Consider the following 14,471-nt stretch of genomic DNA (forward strand, 5'->3'; position numbering starts at 1 on the left):
TGGTGTTGTACGTTGAGAACGCTATTTTAAAGTAATACAAATAAACCTGCAAAATAATATCTTATGAATACAAAATGTACAGTTCAGAAGATTACAAATTTCTATTAAAAACAAAAAGACTGTAAATATTAGGTCTTGATGAAAAGAAATGAAGCATTGTGACTTATGAGGGTGGCGAATGGTAATGAAACGATAATAATGGAGTTGGGGTTGACTTTGACTAGTGATGGTAGTTGAAATGCGTGTGTGACTACTGGCTACTAATAATATACGTTTACATTCCCGATTATATTGTCTCATATAGTTTCCTTTCCTCAAATTTTTTTTTTCTTTTAATAAAGATCCGTTTTCCAAGTATCTATAGGATGTGAAATTAATTCGTGTTTATTTTTTTCCTTTTTTCTGTATAGACTTTTAAAACTCGACACAACAATTAAACTATGATAGGTTAACAAAAAAAAAGTAATATAATCATAGAAAACATAATTTGTAACAATATTATATATAAAAAAAGTTATGTGAAAAAATTAAAGGAGCTCTTTCTCTAAAAACCCATGTGAAAACTTTTTTTTTATTTCTTTTTTGGCAAGGACACAATCATAGATGGTTAAGCTTTAGTGAACACCAAAATTTCATTCCTAATAATATTTACATACTTATGAGAAGAAAAAAAAAGTAATAGAATTACTAGCTTATCAATGTAGAAGAACACAAGTATTACTCTCGTTGTAAATTAATTAGCCAAGAAGAAAAAAAACAACAGTGTAGAGTTCAGTTAGAGAAAATTTTAAGTAATCTAATTAATGACAAAATTATTCCCCCACAACGAATAGTCCTTTTATAGTCCCACTCCCACCACAATTGCCATACTGACATATCAAAGGTTAGTGAGGGGACCCTTTCATGTCACGTGCCTCACAACTCACTCTAAATTTTGGTTTATGAACAATTCGTAGAGATTGTACTACAATATTTTCGTTTATTCAACTTTATTATATAGTTTCCATCCTGGAAATCTGATCAATTCATGTAAGGATTGATGAGGGTTTATTGGTCTGTATATTTTAGTTAAATGATTTTCATGTATTATGTAAAGTTTCTCAATACAAATGTATCGTCGTGGTAACATCATCATACTTGAAATAGTTCAAAACAAAAAAAAATACCCTGACAAGTGACAAGCTCATCCCGGCTAGATAAATGAGATGAAGCGTTAAATTAAATTTTAAAAATGTTCAAATATTAGTTTTAGAGTTCAGTATCCGTCTTGCAACTCATTAACTTAATTAATATCATATTTATGTCTTTCTAATTGGCAAAATAAGTTATATAGAACCCACACCATTTAATGGCCTAGGTGTCTTGACAATATCACATAATCAGATCAGTATACGTGTACTATATATATTAACTTAGGTAACATTTATATCAACAGAATCGAACGTGACAAAACATACGAACTAATTAATTATATTTTAAGCATAATAACACTTTTAAATTAAGTCCTTTCTTTTTCTAATGGGACCGCCGGACGGATAGATCATAGATGGTAAGAGAAAACAAGAGTGGTTGGACCAAAATACAGAATATTATTATAAAAGATAGACATGGGTATCTTCATAGTGGGAACCATAGGCCAACTTTACGATCCTATCATATAATTGTACAAAATCATAAACAAATAATATTTAGAATAACTACTTTTCAAATGCAAATTGAGTGGAATGCTTTTTTCCGTCTATGGTTATCTCACGTGAAAACATACGAAGCAGTCAAACCTATTGTACATTAAATTGAATAAAGGTACATTTTACATACAAAAACTATAATGTCATATATCTACTCGTGTGTGTGTATGTGTGTGCGCAAGAGTGGTGTGAAAAGAAAAGAAAAAAAACACAATGATGCATGTTAAGTGACGAGTTTGGCCTTGTGATTAACTTTGACCCTTTTTCTATTGAATTAGATGTGATCTCCACTCTTTAATTGCAGAAAGAAGAGAATGATTAGGAAGAAGAGAATCACTAGGGAAGGGCAAATCCGTCATTGGAGATTTACGATTCTGCTGAAGCCATTCCTTAATGGCTCTTTTCTCGTATGTATATCCGTCCGCAGCAACACATGGATTTTCGATCACATCCTAATATTATCAATAAATACAATACTAAAAATGATCAAAATCAAATATATATATATATGTGTATATAATAAATCTGGCGTAAATTTCATTACCTTAGTTATGGGACAGTAGAAATGGCTTGGAGCATGGTGGTGATGGTCGATTAGGGTTTCAGCAAACAGGTCACGTGCGTTGCAAGCAACGTCTTTTAACCGTTCAAGAACAGGTAGAATCTCTTTCCCTAAATCGGGACGGTCACGCTTTCTCATCTCCGAACATCTCAGCCCTAGCATAACCATCTCCTTCGCTTCCTTAACCGGCCAATCTCCAGCAGTCTTATCCAAGATCTCTGTAAATTTCCCGGTTTGATCTCTCAACGCTTTCTCTAACGTATGAGCCAATCCCATCGCGGATCTTGCCGTAACTAGCTGAAGGAGTATGATTCCAAATGCGTAGATATCAGATTCTGTAGTCACCACACCGGTTCTTTGGTACTCGGGATCGATGTAGAAGAACGTTCCTACCGGACCGGTATCGTTGAAAACCGTTGAGGCATGAGAAGGATCGAGATTAACCATTTTGGAAAGTCCTACGTCTCCGATTTTGCTCACATTGTTCCGGTCAAGGAGTATATTGGCCGGTTTCAGATCCCGGTGGACGATTGGTCTTGGTTCGTTTGTGTGGAGAAAATAGAGAGCTGAAGCGATCTCCCAAGCGATTCGGAACCGCTCGAACCACCGTAACGGCGGCTGCGGTGCGTCAGCGTTTGGTCGGCGTTTCATGAGTCTTTCCTCGAGGCTTCCGTTGTGCATATACTCGTAAATTAAGCTACCGCGTTCAGGACACGCGCCTAAGAGGAGGAGCAAGTGTGGGTGACGAATCTTGCTTAGAATCTCAAGCTGAACGAGAGTATCAACGAAAAAAACGGCATCGTTTTAGAAGAATAGTAATTTTACATGGAAGATTAAAAAGAAAAGGTTTTTATTTACCTCTTGGTGAAACTGTTTGGTTAAGCTACTCTTGTCTGAATGAAGAACCTTGACTGCTACTATCGTGTGGTGCAAGTTACACCGATACACGCTTCCGTACCCGCCGGTTCCGACTTTAAGTTCGTCGGAGAAAGATGACGTGGCCTCAACGATCTCTTCCCACTCGAATTTCATGTATTGTTGACGTTGAAGAGGTCCTCCTTCAAGCGCATCCTCTAGCCTCTGCTTCTCTTTTCTAACATCTTCCGCTCTTGCTTCCGCCTCAAGTCTGTCTTCAATTTCTCTCTCAACGCATTCTCTCACGAGCTCAGCTTCGTTTTCCGCCTCTTCTTGTCTCTCCCTCTCCATTTCCACCACTTCTTCCGCGTATTCTTCTCTTATCGTTAAGTTCTTGAGCCTTGTAGCTTCCTCTGACCGACGCTGGTTCAGATCTTGCATCTGATTAAAAAAGGAAAACAGTGGATACAAATCACTTTCTATAACAAGGAGGAAACAAAAGAAACTTTCTTCAACGCCCAAATGTTGTAACAAAGAATGAACCTTTTTAGAAGCATCCAAGACTTCGCTTTGAGCAACAGCATACATTCCCTTAATGTGACGGAGTTCAATCTTCAGCTTCTCTAGCTCAAAGTCTTTATTCTTCTGCGTGTTGAGAATCCCAATTATAAGATACTTAAAAGGATCACTCCAGTTATTGCCATTTGTTTTTTGAAATGAAAGTATACCTGACTAGTAGATGAAGTAGGGTCGCTGTAGCAACTTGAGCTTGAACCATCCTCCGTTACAGAGCTTCTCCGGCTGTGGATATCGCTTCCACCATACCCAATTCCCGAGCTGTTTGTTCGGTAATAACCCTTCTGGTTAAGTTTCTTTATATCATCCACATCAAGAGACCCAGCTCTGTTATGGTGCGTATCAATATGGTTCTTTGTTCCCATATTTGTACCGACCTTCTGGTTAACAGTTGAAAGCGCTTGTATTCTTTGGAACAGTAAAGGTGTGGATGAGAATTGATGACTCGATGTCGAACTTACTGACCCTAGAATTTACAAAAAAAGAACCAATCCAATCGAACAAGTTAAACCGGTTTTCAAGAACTTCTTGTGTGTTCTAACAGAGTTAGGTAAGTACCTGAATGGCTACTTGAAGAGAACTGGTTTTCGCTTCTATCATCTGCAATGCTAGTTTCAATGTCTATATCGGATTTGCGAACATTGAGAAGCTTTCCTTTAGAGATAACGTGAACGGTGCAAAATCTTGGCGTAACATCTGAAATTCTTGAAGACAAGTTGCTTCTCTTCAACTTCCTGCAAAAGAACCAAGAAAGAATAGAACGAATATAAATTATAAGCTCAGAGAATTCGAAAGTCAAAAGAGTGTTAATTTGGATATGTTACCATGAGAAGATGATAGAAGAGGAAGCTCCAATGACTAGCTCACTGATTCCATGATCTTGAACCGCTTTAGAGATTGCGTCGGCTACATCGTCTGATTCAAGCACCATTATATCCAATTCAACCTTTCACATTTCACAAGATTTCAGATCTTTAATAACAAGAAAACATGAAAGAAAACAATCCATTGTTAAAAAAAAAAAAAAATCCAATTTTTAGAGATACCTCTCTCTGAGCAAACATGTCTCTGCTTGGAATAAGCATTTCTCTGGTTTTCCTATCAACATCTTTCTTGTAAACCGTTGTGGTCGAATTGGATCTTGTGGTCGACACCGTAATCGAATCTCCTATTTTTTTACCCAACAAATCAGATCGAATTTTTAGTTAATTGTTTTAAAAAAAAAGATTCTAGCTTTTGAGAAGTCTTACTTGGTTGAACATGTAAGAGCTTGAAGACGACATGTTCTTGAGAAGCGAATTGTTGAAGTGCCCATCGAACAACGCCTTTGGTTTTGCTATTGTTCCCTTTGATCGCTACCGCTACGATTAAAGCTCCGTCTCCCATTTTTTGAACTTCAATGGCTAAGATCTGATTATCATCATCATCACCTGGCTTTTAGAACTTTTGTTGAAATTACAGTAAACCCGGAAACAAAAAGGTTTATAGGGAGATTTGAGGATACTACCTGATGATTTTGACTTCAAAGCTTTGATTTGAGGATACTTCCTCAATCTCGTGATTTAACTGGCTTATAGAGACAAATGGAGAGAAGAGAGAGTCATGGAGTTTTGGTCTGTTTATTTGATTAAATAATGTAGTTACAAGACATTTTCTTGGCAAACCAAACAAGTGTTGAATCCTTAATGGATATAATAATGTTAAAATACTGTTTATAAGGGAAGAAAATAATAAAAAGATGGATGATCTGGTTTATCAGTTCAACGGCTAAGATCATCAGGGTTTAAGGTTTGTTTTTGTAAATTTTTAAGAAAATACCAAAAAGGCTAAACAATGGTATCAGTCTATCAGATAAGATTTGAAGATACCTAATGATTTTTTTTTGACTTTGAAGCTTCAAGCTTTTCCCAGAAACTCAACAAACGGGGAGAGAGAGAGAAGAAAAGAAGACGACGAATCAAATTTGAGTTGAATTATAAAACAAGATTCAGAAAGAAAAAAAATGATAAAAACGAGAAGAGAACTGAATGTCAAAAAAAGAGTCTAGAAGAATATTTTGTTTGTGTGAATGAGTGATGTCTTTTCCGGAAGTCCCAAAGGTTTGAGAAACGAGATGACGTTGAAAGTCAGAACAACTTGGTTTTTGTCGGACTACCAACTTGTTTCTTCAATTTTGTTGACTTTTCCAATCCATGGGGTGTCCCTCATGAATAATGAATATACGTTCATTTCTGCACTAAAAACCAATTTGGTTTTTGTTTTTTTTTTTTTGAAAATCTTTTTGTAGTGACATAGGAGATTTTCGAATGATATTTTCTTAAATTAAGTTAGGTCATACAAACAGTTCTTCGAATGATATAACAATAACAAAATAAAGTTATGTACTAGGCAGGTAACACAAAAAACTAATATATGTATGAAGTATGTATCAGTTATAGAGAGAGGAGGATATCTCCAATGGCACCATTGATTAATCAATTTCGAAATCGCATTATTATCTCACTACATTACCCACCTACCTACGCCTCCGGTGTACTGCTGAAACGATGGTGCTCCATTAGAGGATCCTCAATCTCCTAAATTTTAAAGTTTTTAATTATCCCAAGGCTTTGTATTTTTTTTCCTTACTTTTTTTTTTGTATTTCCATCTTGTTTTCAGTTTTCCATTTTTGTTGTTGGTCAAATTCATTTCTAATCTTTTTTTCTTTAATTTATCATATTACAAAAATACGATATGCAAGACGACTCGTCGAATATTGCATTAAAATTTACTAATTTACTCTTATTTGCTCATTCTATTTAGAAAAACCAATATAATACAAATATTAAAAAAATGTGAAAAATGTAGTGGCCATTTTCTGTAAGTTTCCTTAAAGTTAAACTAGATCTCAATACATCAAATAATATATGAAACAAAGAAATGTTAAATTGCATAAATTTTCATTGGATTACGTGTGGATGTATTTACAGTCGAGTCCAATGTAAGTATACGGATGTACTTTTCGCATTTATTAGGTGCATTAAATGGCTTGGGTTGTGGACAGTACTTGTGGACATTCAATGTTGGACAAAATAACAGGTGATGTGCTGGTAATCTGAGATAAGGATGTTATGAGGTCTACAATTATGTGTTTGATAAATACAGTTTTTAGCTTTGTCATTGATCATGTCATGTTCATTCATTGGCCTTAACTTGTGGACATTTCGTGTTTGACATGATCGAGTAGGTGCTTGTTCTTTCTTCTCGAGGGTCCAAGATCTACATATCTGTCTATCTCAATTCTTTTTTTTTTGGACTGAAACGAGGTTAATTTTTGTTTTCTTACTGTAATTTGTAGTATAGTCCATTTGTTGATGTCATGTCCTAACTCGAATGCAAAGTGAACGGAGGACGTGATCGAGTTCTAAACGAAAAAATAAGAAAATATTACTATTTATTCTAATTCAGTATGTACAAAGAATAGTTTTGATATGATTGGATTGGAGCGGTCATTATGTTCATTCCTGATAGAAAATTTGGTGTGGTCATTTTTATTGTATTTAAATTTTAATTGGTGTCTATTTTGTCATGGAACATAATTCTTATATACATTAACATATGTTTAGAAAAAAAGAAAAAATGTAGAATGACAAATTAATCAATTACTGGATTCTTAATTGGGTAAGCCAAGAGTATTGTGTGTTTTGGAGGTTCAAACTAAAGTAACATTTTGATCATAAGAGTGTAGAAACACGAGACAGATTCCAAAACACGAGAAAATTAAATCAAAAGACACTTCTCTCTCTCTTTCTCTCTCTATTGTTGTAAAATCTTGCATCTCATCACACAAAAGATAAATCCTTGGAACAGAGACAATGGAAGAACAGCGAGAAACACACAAAAAGATCAGAGCAAACACATTAATAGAACTGATCATAGTTATTGTCGAGTCTCTTTTTCACTGTTATTTATTGGATTTCCACTCCATGATTGCTGAGTAAAGAGTGTAGTTAGCAAGAAGATTTTTGTTAGGCAATGGAAGGTTCGTCACGGGCGACACATCCTTCTCTCTCAACCAGTCCTCTATAGCTTCTCGATCGTACGTGTACCCATCCGCAGCAACGCATGGCTCGTTCATCACTCCCTGTGATCAACACCACAAACTTAAAAGTCAAATTGAGAAGAAAAAAAGATTTCTTGTTTCGCAAGTAAAAGAAACAGAGTTTAGGGTTTATATAATAAACCTTGAGAAGTGGGCAAATGAAGTGAGATGGAGGACCAGACGGAGTTCTCGAGAGCGAGTTCTGAGCTTTGTCGACAACTTTCCTTAGCCGTTCCAAAGCCGGGATGATCTGATCTTTAAGATCCGGTCTATCTCTGCGTCTCAGTTCCGTACAACACAGTCCTAAAGCAGCTAACTCACGAGTCTCACTTATAGGCCAAGATCCAGCTTTCACGTCCAACAGTCCCATAAACTCAGCATCGTCCCCAATCGCTTCTTCCACCATATGAGTAATCGCTATCGCTGGCTTCGCGGTGATTAGCTGCAGAATCACAACTCCTAGAGAATACACATCAGATTTCGGAGAGATAATCCCGGTTCGCTGATACTCAGGGTCGATGTAACAGAGCGTTCCCACGGGACTGGTTTTCTTGAAGACGGTTAGTTTAGAAGAAGCGTCGTCTTGGTTAACCATTGTGGAGAGACCGACATCGCCGAGTTTGCTGACGAAGTTGTGGTCAAGCAAGATGTTTCCTGGTTTGAGGTCACGGTGAATGATTGGTCTTGGCTTGGATTTGTGGAGGAAGACGAGCGCTGAAGCGACTTCTAAAGCGATCCTGAAACGCTCGAACCAAGGGATTGGAGGTGTGTCGTTGACTAGCATTAACCGGTCATCTAAGCTTCCGTTGTCCATGTACTCGTAGACGAGGCAGCCTCGTTCAGGACATGCCCCAAGAAGAAGGACGAGGTGAGGATGACGGATCTTGCTCAAGATCTCAAGCTGTCAAAAAAACATTAAGACAAAAACATTTAGACTAAATCTCGCGGGAATGTATGTGGAGTTTTGGTTTGGTATGGATTTTTATTAACCTCTTGATCAAACTGTTTAGAGAGCTGAGTTTCTCCTGCGTGAAGGACCTTGACAGCTCCGGTGGTGTGATGCAGATTGCATTTGTAGACGGTTCCATAGGCTCCGATTCCGATCTTGAGGTCTTCAGAGAAATCAGAAGTTGCGGCTGAGATTTCTTCCCAGGAGTAGTGTTGGTATTGAATCCCTGGAGAGACGAGAGAAGCCTGGAGCTTATCTTTCTCTTTAGCGTCTCGCTCTGCTTTGATCTCAGCTTCTCTTCTATGTAAAGCCTCTTTCATCATGAGTTCTTTAACTTTCTCCGCCTCCTTCATCGCCTCTTCGTACCTTCGCTTCTCCTTTGAAGCTGTATCTTTCGCTACTTCTTCCTTTTCTTTTAGCTCCACGAGCTTCTCTGTTTCCTCGAATCGTCTCTGGTTTAGCTCAGTTAGCTGCAACCAAAACCAAAACACAAAATGTTACATAATACGAAAATGCCACTGTCTATGTGGTTCAGACATTTGTTAATTAAACCTTTTTTGAGGCATCAACAGTCTCGGTTTGAGCCATGGCATACATCTCCTGAACATGTTTCAGCTCGGCTCTCAGCTTCTCTATCTCAAAGCTCAGATTCACCTACACAATTAGATCTAATTTCAGCTCCGAACAAAAACATGTTCTGTTTCTCCGGAAAAACAGAGTCAAGTTCTGTTCTGTCTCAAGAAAATGGAATCAAGAATCAAGACGATAAATTCACCTGATTATCTGTCACGGAATGGACACTGAGTAGTCCATCAGACATGTTAGAAGCGTGATTAGAAACCCAAGAATAGTTCTCAGGAACCACTGCTCCCCAATCCATATTCGCTAGCTCGTGGTTGTTGCTCGAAGATGAGCTCATGATCTCTCTCCTGTCTTCATGATCTCTCCATTTAGAAGCCCAGCTCATCGCGTGATACGCCTCAGCTCCCATTGGAAACGATGCACTAAAGCTCTCATTGTTATTGTTATTCTTCTTCCCTTCATTACCGCTATTTACTATCTGCATCCTTCTCCCTCCATAGACTTCCGAATTGTCTGTCTCGCTAGAACTCGTATCCATATGAACCACAGCAGAATGTTTCGGAGCGGGGAGAGAAGGAGAGACTCGAGATTGCGCTTCCGAAACAAACGAGAGAAAGTCTACATACTCTGTTTCAGAGGAACGAGTAAATAACTGACAATTTTTAAAAGCATTTCGATTTGATTGATGTGAAAAATTTTACCGGAAGGGACTCTAGGACTGTCAGTGGAGCCACTCGTGGAACTGCTTCTCTCGGTTCTCTCGAATATTATGCTTCCGCTAGCGTCTGAATCGGAAGGACGCACGGAAGCAAGTTTCCCCTTTGAAACCACATACACTGTGCAGAATCTCGGCACAGCAGTTGCGATCATGGAAGACATATCGATCTTTCTTGAGAAGAATCCACGAAGAGACATTCCTATGACAAGTTTTGTTACTCCGGTTCCAGCAATCTCTTCAGCTATCGCAGCTACTGGTTCGTGTGATTCCAGCACCAGAATCTCTACTCGCACCTATTGAATGGGTGCATTTTCAGCTTTTGCGGAAAACAGAGCAAAACAAAAAACAGAGTGTTTTTAAGAATTTAATTCTTTTTGAGACAAAACCTTTCTCCTTTCGAACATTTTCTTGTAAGGACGAAGCATCTCGTTTGCGTTCCAATCCACTTCTTGTTTGTAAGCTGATACTACGTCGTCTCTAAGCTCTGTTATCGATATCGCATTCCCCACTGAAATCGAATTGTACGCAAAAATAAGAAAGACTCGACCTTTGTACCCAAACACAGATATTTTTGCATTAGTTACAACAATATTTTTTGAATCTTTTAGTCACAACTTACTTGGGGTAGGGATGTAAGTGACAGGAGGACGAACATAGAGCAATTTGAAATCAGAGAATCCCTCTGGAATGAACTTCTCAAGAGCCCAAAAGGCGACGTATTTGCTCTTCTTCTTTCCATTGATTGCTACAGCTACAGCAGGAGATGGTGGGTGAGGTAGAGATAGGTGCTCGCTTAATGCTCTTGCTGGTTTTTTCTCTTCCATTGCTTTACCTGAAACTTAAAAGCACAGTCTGAAATGCAATGTGTTTTTAAACTCTTGCAAGAAGATGAAACATAAACTTGCGGGGAAGAATGTGCAGGCGAATTGAGAATGCAAATAGGTTTCAACGAAGATGTAAATGTAACAGAGCAATGTGAGCTGTCGGGCAAAACAGAACTTACCCAGTAGTTCTGTTCGAGCACAGAACAATGAGGAAGAAGAAGAAGAAGAACCCTAAGTTTGGTGATTGTTATGACATTTTCTTAAGACGAAAAGAATTGACACAAGCAAGCACGTTGTTGCCGCCACAATCCTATTTATACTGTTACAGTCAGCTCACTAGTTAATTATTATTTTTCTTCAAACATTAGAACAAATAATACACACTTTTCTCTGTCTTATTGAGTTATTTCTATTAATTTATCGTTATATTTCTCGTAGAAGGATCTACGTTGGTATATCCCTCAGGTTGCAGTTTTTGTTTTTTTAATTAACAAAGTCAAACAAATCAAATGTCCAACTGTTTTTCTTTTTACCAAACAATAAAGGTTTGAGTTATTTATTTATTTATTTGTTTATTAAAAAAAAACTTTATGTCTACATATCAGGAGAAACGACCTATTATACCTTTAAATTTCATCGAAATAAATGTTAAGAGATGGTTTCTCAAAATATACCGTTAAAGTTAGCTTAATGAATCTAGAACCCGATCCATTACAATTTCAATAACGACAGTGAGCATGATTTACGGTCATACGAAGGTTTAGGGATTAGATATTGAGATCAAGCTTGAGATTATAGGATAACATTCTTAGGATTTAGTTGCCTACATGACATTATCTTCCGTTTTGTCACGTCTTTTATTTTTCTACCATTCTCTTACTAAACTTTTTTTTTTTTGGTCGAAGTTCTTACTAAACTTTATGATTACTTTTTCAAATAAAATAAAAATATAACAAGTATTTTCCCATGAATTTATGTAGATATAGAAAATTGTAGAGCCGTAGAGGATATACCGAGGAATTCCCCTAATTTTATGCGCTCGGTGTTTTCACAAAAAAAAAAGAGAGTTTATATATTTTTAAGGGCACTTCAACTACAGAAAGTCAACTATGTTCATATGTTTTGTTGTTTGATTAAAAAAAAAAATCCTCGGTCCTTTTGTCTGATCAATTCAGACAAATCCGAACAACTAAATCCGCCAATGGGGAACAGATTTCTGTTTAAAGAAACAATATTTCAGAATACTCCAAAACAGCTTGCCATGTCGTACTTCCAGATATGAACTTCGTGCCGTTTGATTATCTACAAACTACAATCACTTTTGGAAACCTTCAGTTTTATGATCTTGTGATCCATACCAAAAGTCTCACGAAACTCATATCAATCAATAAGATTCTTAGTAGAGAGAATTTACCGGTTTCATGGAAGAACTGTGAAGACTTGAACATCGTCCATTTCAGGGTCTTGGACTGAGTACTGAAACGTCCAGCCATGGCAAGCTCCTGCGTGAGAACCGTTCTTGTCAACAGCGACAACTGCTCCTACAAAATCCGGAAACTTCCTTGCGATTCTCGAGATCGCGTCCTTAGCAGCTTGTTCTAGTTTCATTCCCTGTCTCATACTTTCCACAACTTGGTAACTAAAACCTCAAGAAAAAGAAGAGGAATCATAATAAGCTCACTTTAACATCACATACATAGATTCAATGTTAGCCCCACGAGAATAGACATGTATTGGTCATTAGATTTGCTGTAAGATAGAAAACAAAACAAAGTATGTTGCTTTGTTCATGGAGATTAAGTAATTACCAAGGAAGGAAACGCATCATGATGTCGCCATCTCCAGTTGCACCACATCCACCTACTTCATCATCAGCGTATGCTGATGAGCCGACGATAGGCCCATCACCCACTCTGTGTGTCATAATCAAGGTTTGAATTTTTTTTCTTTAACTCTCACATGAAATGAGGATTAAGGAAGCTAGATTGATAATCGCACATTTCAAACAATCAGGAGGCAGGTACGATATAAAGATAGATAGTTACAGTATAAATCAGAGAAAGGGCTCAGTTTTAACGGGTATTAATAGTATTACCTTCCAGGGATCTTGAATGTTGCTCCATTGGTCGATGTCCCAACAGCAATATGCCCCATCTATTGGAAGACTATGGCTCAGATTCTCTCATCATGGCAAAAAGAAATGAATAGAGAATATAATTGAAACTCATCTTACTTTGTCAATGACAGCCATAGATATGGTATCGTGGTTGTGAGGGCCAACAAGAGGCAGTTTATACTCAATTGTTCCCATCTCGCAAGATTCAGTGCGTATGCCTCCAGAAACATCCATACCACCATTGTTTGGCTTGTAAGGTCCACAGTTGTTTGCAGGAACTACATTCTTCCTGAAATTGGGTTGACATTGATTCTCTTTCCAGTCCGACCACTTCTTTAAGGATTCAGGGGAGCTTAGGTTCATAGGTCCGGGAAGACCCATAGAGATGGCAAACGCTGACGCTCCTTCTCCAGCGAGCAACGTGTGTTGAGAGTGCTTCATCACCAGCCATGCAGCTCTTATACCGTCTTTGACATACCGCATTGCAGCAACAGCTCCAACCTCCATAGTCACCTATGAATGTCCTTGGAAAGAACCAGATAAAAAAAAAACGACTTCAGAGTCATTCTTTCGAAATCTTGATGCAAATGGGAATTCTAGAGCGGAATACCGATGATGATCATTACCCCATCCATGACTAGAGCGTCAATCATGGTCTCACCGTTCTCATCCGGACTTCCTCCAGGCCCAACTATCAATGCCAACACAGAAAAAACATAACTTGCAGAAAGTAAAACCAGAGAAACAAAACGTTTCGACATAGACAGGGAATTCGATAGCTACCTGTACCGTCACAGCGGAGTTCCTCACAAGCAGAGCAACCTTCCACGACAGCTTCTACTGCAGAGCTCCCATTATCAACTTCTCTCCAAGCGGCTCTAACTGCTTCAAGGAAAGGCCAAGTACTCACCACTACCGGAAACTTCTCAGATTTCCCCAGTTCCGCTTCAGCTACCTAAGCCATGACAGGTCAAGTCCCTAAGCAAGTGTTAGTACGGATTTTGATGATTTGGGCATAAAGTGAAACATTTAATCAGTACCCAAAAGTTTCTTCAATAAGTATATCCAACTCCAAGCAGCTAAGGATTCGATTACTACCAGCATTCTCATACCATGTGTATATTTAAATAATAAAAGCACTCAAATTGGAAAAATCTAGCGTCCGGATTTCGAAAATCAGAGAGATATCTTGATCTGGAAGTAGAAACCTAAAACGCTTTGTCGTACGGATCATCCACAGTGATCAAAGATCCAACATTTCTTTCCCAATTCCATTTGTCTTGATATTTTGAGAGGAAAAGAAATACAATTGATTTGGAGCACTTACCGTCAGTAGAGGCAGAAACAGAAGGAGAGTAGAGAGTAAAATCGAAAGATCACTTCTCGCCATGGCTGTGAGCTCTGAGCTTAGAGTGGAATTTTGCCTGCTCTGTTGACGTTAAGGTCAATTCTGTTCATGACTCATTGACTGCCGGTTTTACGGTTTGGCTTGGAAAACCGGGTTTACGGTTTGGCTTGG

At 37.9% G+C, this 14,471-nt stretch overlaps 3 protein-coding genes across 5 annotated transcripts; all 3 read right to left on the bottom strand.

Moving 5' to 3' along the window:
- Window positions 1-1,770: 1,770 nt before the first annotated feature.
- Window positions 1,771-5,659, bottom strand: LOC18012937 (U-box domain-containing protein 51). Of its 3 annotated transcripts, none has more exons than XM_024150971.1 (11): window positions 5,550-5,659; window positions 5,189-5,296; window positions 4,932-5,091; window positions 4,728-4,849; window positions 4,506-4,627; window positions 4,240-4,415; window positions 3,834-4,147; window positions 3,649-3,750; window positions 3,109-3,546; window positions 2,233-3,018; window positions 1,771-2,140 (listed from the first exon to the last, which is right to left on the bottom strand). In XM_024150971.1, the coding sequence occupies exons 3-11, from the start codon at window positions 5,065-5,067 to the stop codon at window positions 1,955-1,957; spliced, it is 2,382 nt and encodes a 793-aa protein (XP_024006739.1). In that variant the 5' UTR covers window positions 5,068-5,091; window positions 5,189-5,296; window positions 5,550-5,659; the 3' UTR covers window positions 1,771-1,954. The 3 variants fall into 3 exon arrangements, with proteins under 3 accessions (XP_024006739.1, XP_024006740.1, XP_024006741.1); XM_024150972.1 differs by having other exon boundaries at window positions 5,189-5,251; window positions 5,550-5,601; XM_024150973.1 differs by having other exon boundaries at window positions 5,189-5,247; window positions 5,550-5,594.
- A 1,954-nt stretch (window positions 5,660-7,613) lies between these two features.
- LOC18012938 (U-box domain-containing protein 52) lies at window positions 7,614-13,281 on the bottom strand. Its single transcript, XM_006394431.2, has 12 exons — window positions 13,070-13,281; window positions 12,932-12,990; window positions 12,645-12,749; window positions 12,251-12,475; window positions 10,632-10,844; window positions 10,399-10,520; window positions 9,996-10,305; window positions 9,488-9,921; window positions 9,265-9,366; window positions 8,754-9,182; window positions 7,906-8,664; window positions 7,614-7,805 (listed from the first exon to the last, which is right to left on the bottom strand). The coding sequence occupies exons 4-12, from the start codon at window positions 12,327-12,329 to the stop codon at window positions 7,626-7,628; spliced, it is 2,628 nt and encodes an 875-aa protein (XP_006394493.2). The 5' UTR covers window positions 12,330-12,475; window positions 12,645-12,749; window positions 12,932-12,990; window positions 13,070-13,281; the 3' UTR covers window positions 7,614-7,625.
- Window positions 12,525-14,342, bottom strand: LOC18011652 (probable isoaspartyl peptidase/L-asparaginase 3). Its single transcript, XM_024151043.1, has 7 exons — window positions 14,280-14,342; window positions 13,736-13,907; window positions 13,579-13,643; window positions 13,070-13,465; window positions 12,932-12,990; window positions 12,645-12,749; window positions 12,525-12,585 (listed from the first exon to the last, which is right to left on the bottom strand). The coding sequence occupies exons 1-7, from the start codon at window positions 14,340-14,342 to the stop codon at window positions 12,525-12,527; spliced, it is 921 nt and encodes a 306-aa protein (XP_024006811.1).
- Between the last annotated feature and the right edge of the window lie 129 nt (window positions 14,343-14,471).

The sequence above is a fragment of the Eutrema salsugineum genome, unplaced genomic scaffold (genome assembly GCF_000478725.1).
Source record: "Eutrema salsugineum unplaced genomic scaffold, Eutsalg1_0 scaffold_6, whole genome shotgun sequence".
NCBI lineage: Eukaryota > Viridiplantae > Streptophyta > Magnoliopsida > Brassicales > Brassicaceae > Eutrema > Eutrema salsugineum.

Bases quoted from the DNA above. Each gene is read 5' to 3' on its own strand.
- LOC18012938 (XM_006394431.2), bottom strand. From the start codon at position 12,329: ATGGCTGGACGTTTCAGTACTCAGTCCAAGACCCTGAAATGGACGATG. The intron at 10,306-10,398 runs GTTTTGTCTCAA...CCCATTCAATAG, and splicing joins AAATGTTCGAAAGGAGAAAG to GTGCGAGTAGAGATTCTGGT. The intron at 7,806-7,905 runs GTTTATTATATA...TGTTGATCACAG, and splicing joins TCATTTGCCCACTTCTCAAG to GGAGTGATGAACGAGCCATG.
- LOC18011652 (XM_024151043.1), bottom strand. From the start codon at position 14,342: ATGGCGAGAAGTGATCTTTCGATTTTACTCTCTACTCTCCTTCTGTTT. The intron at 13,466-13,578 runs GTAATGATCATC...GGACATTCATAG, and splicing joins ACGCTCTAGTCATGGATGGG to GTGACTATGGAGGTTGGAGC. The intron at 12,750-12,931 runs GTAATACTATTA...TATGACACACAG, and splicing joins ACATTCAAGATCCCTGGAAG to AGTGGGTGATGGGCCTATCG.
- LOC18012937 (XM_024150971.1), bottom strand. From the start codon at position 5,067: ATGGGAGACGGAGCTTTAATCGTAGCGGTAGCGATCAAAGGGAACAAT. The intron at 4,628-4,727 runs GTATCTCTAAAA...GAAATGTGAAAG, and splicing joins ACATGTTTGCTCAGAGAGAG to GTTGAATTGGATATAATGGT. The intron at 4,148-4,239 runs GTACTTACCTAA...TGTAAATTCTAG, and splicing joins CTCTTCAAGTAGCCATTCAG to GGTCAGTAAGTTCGACATCG.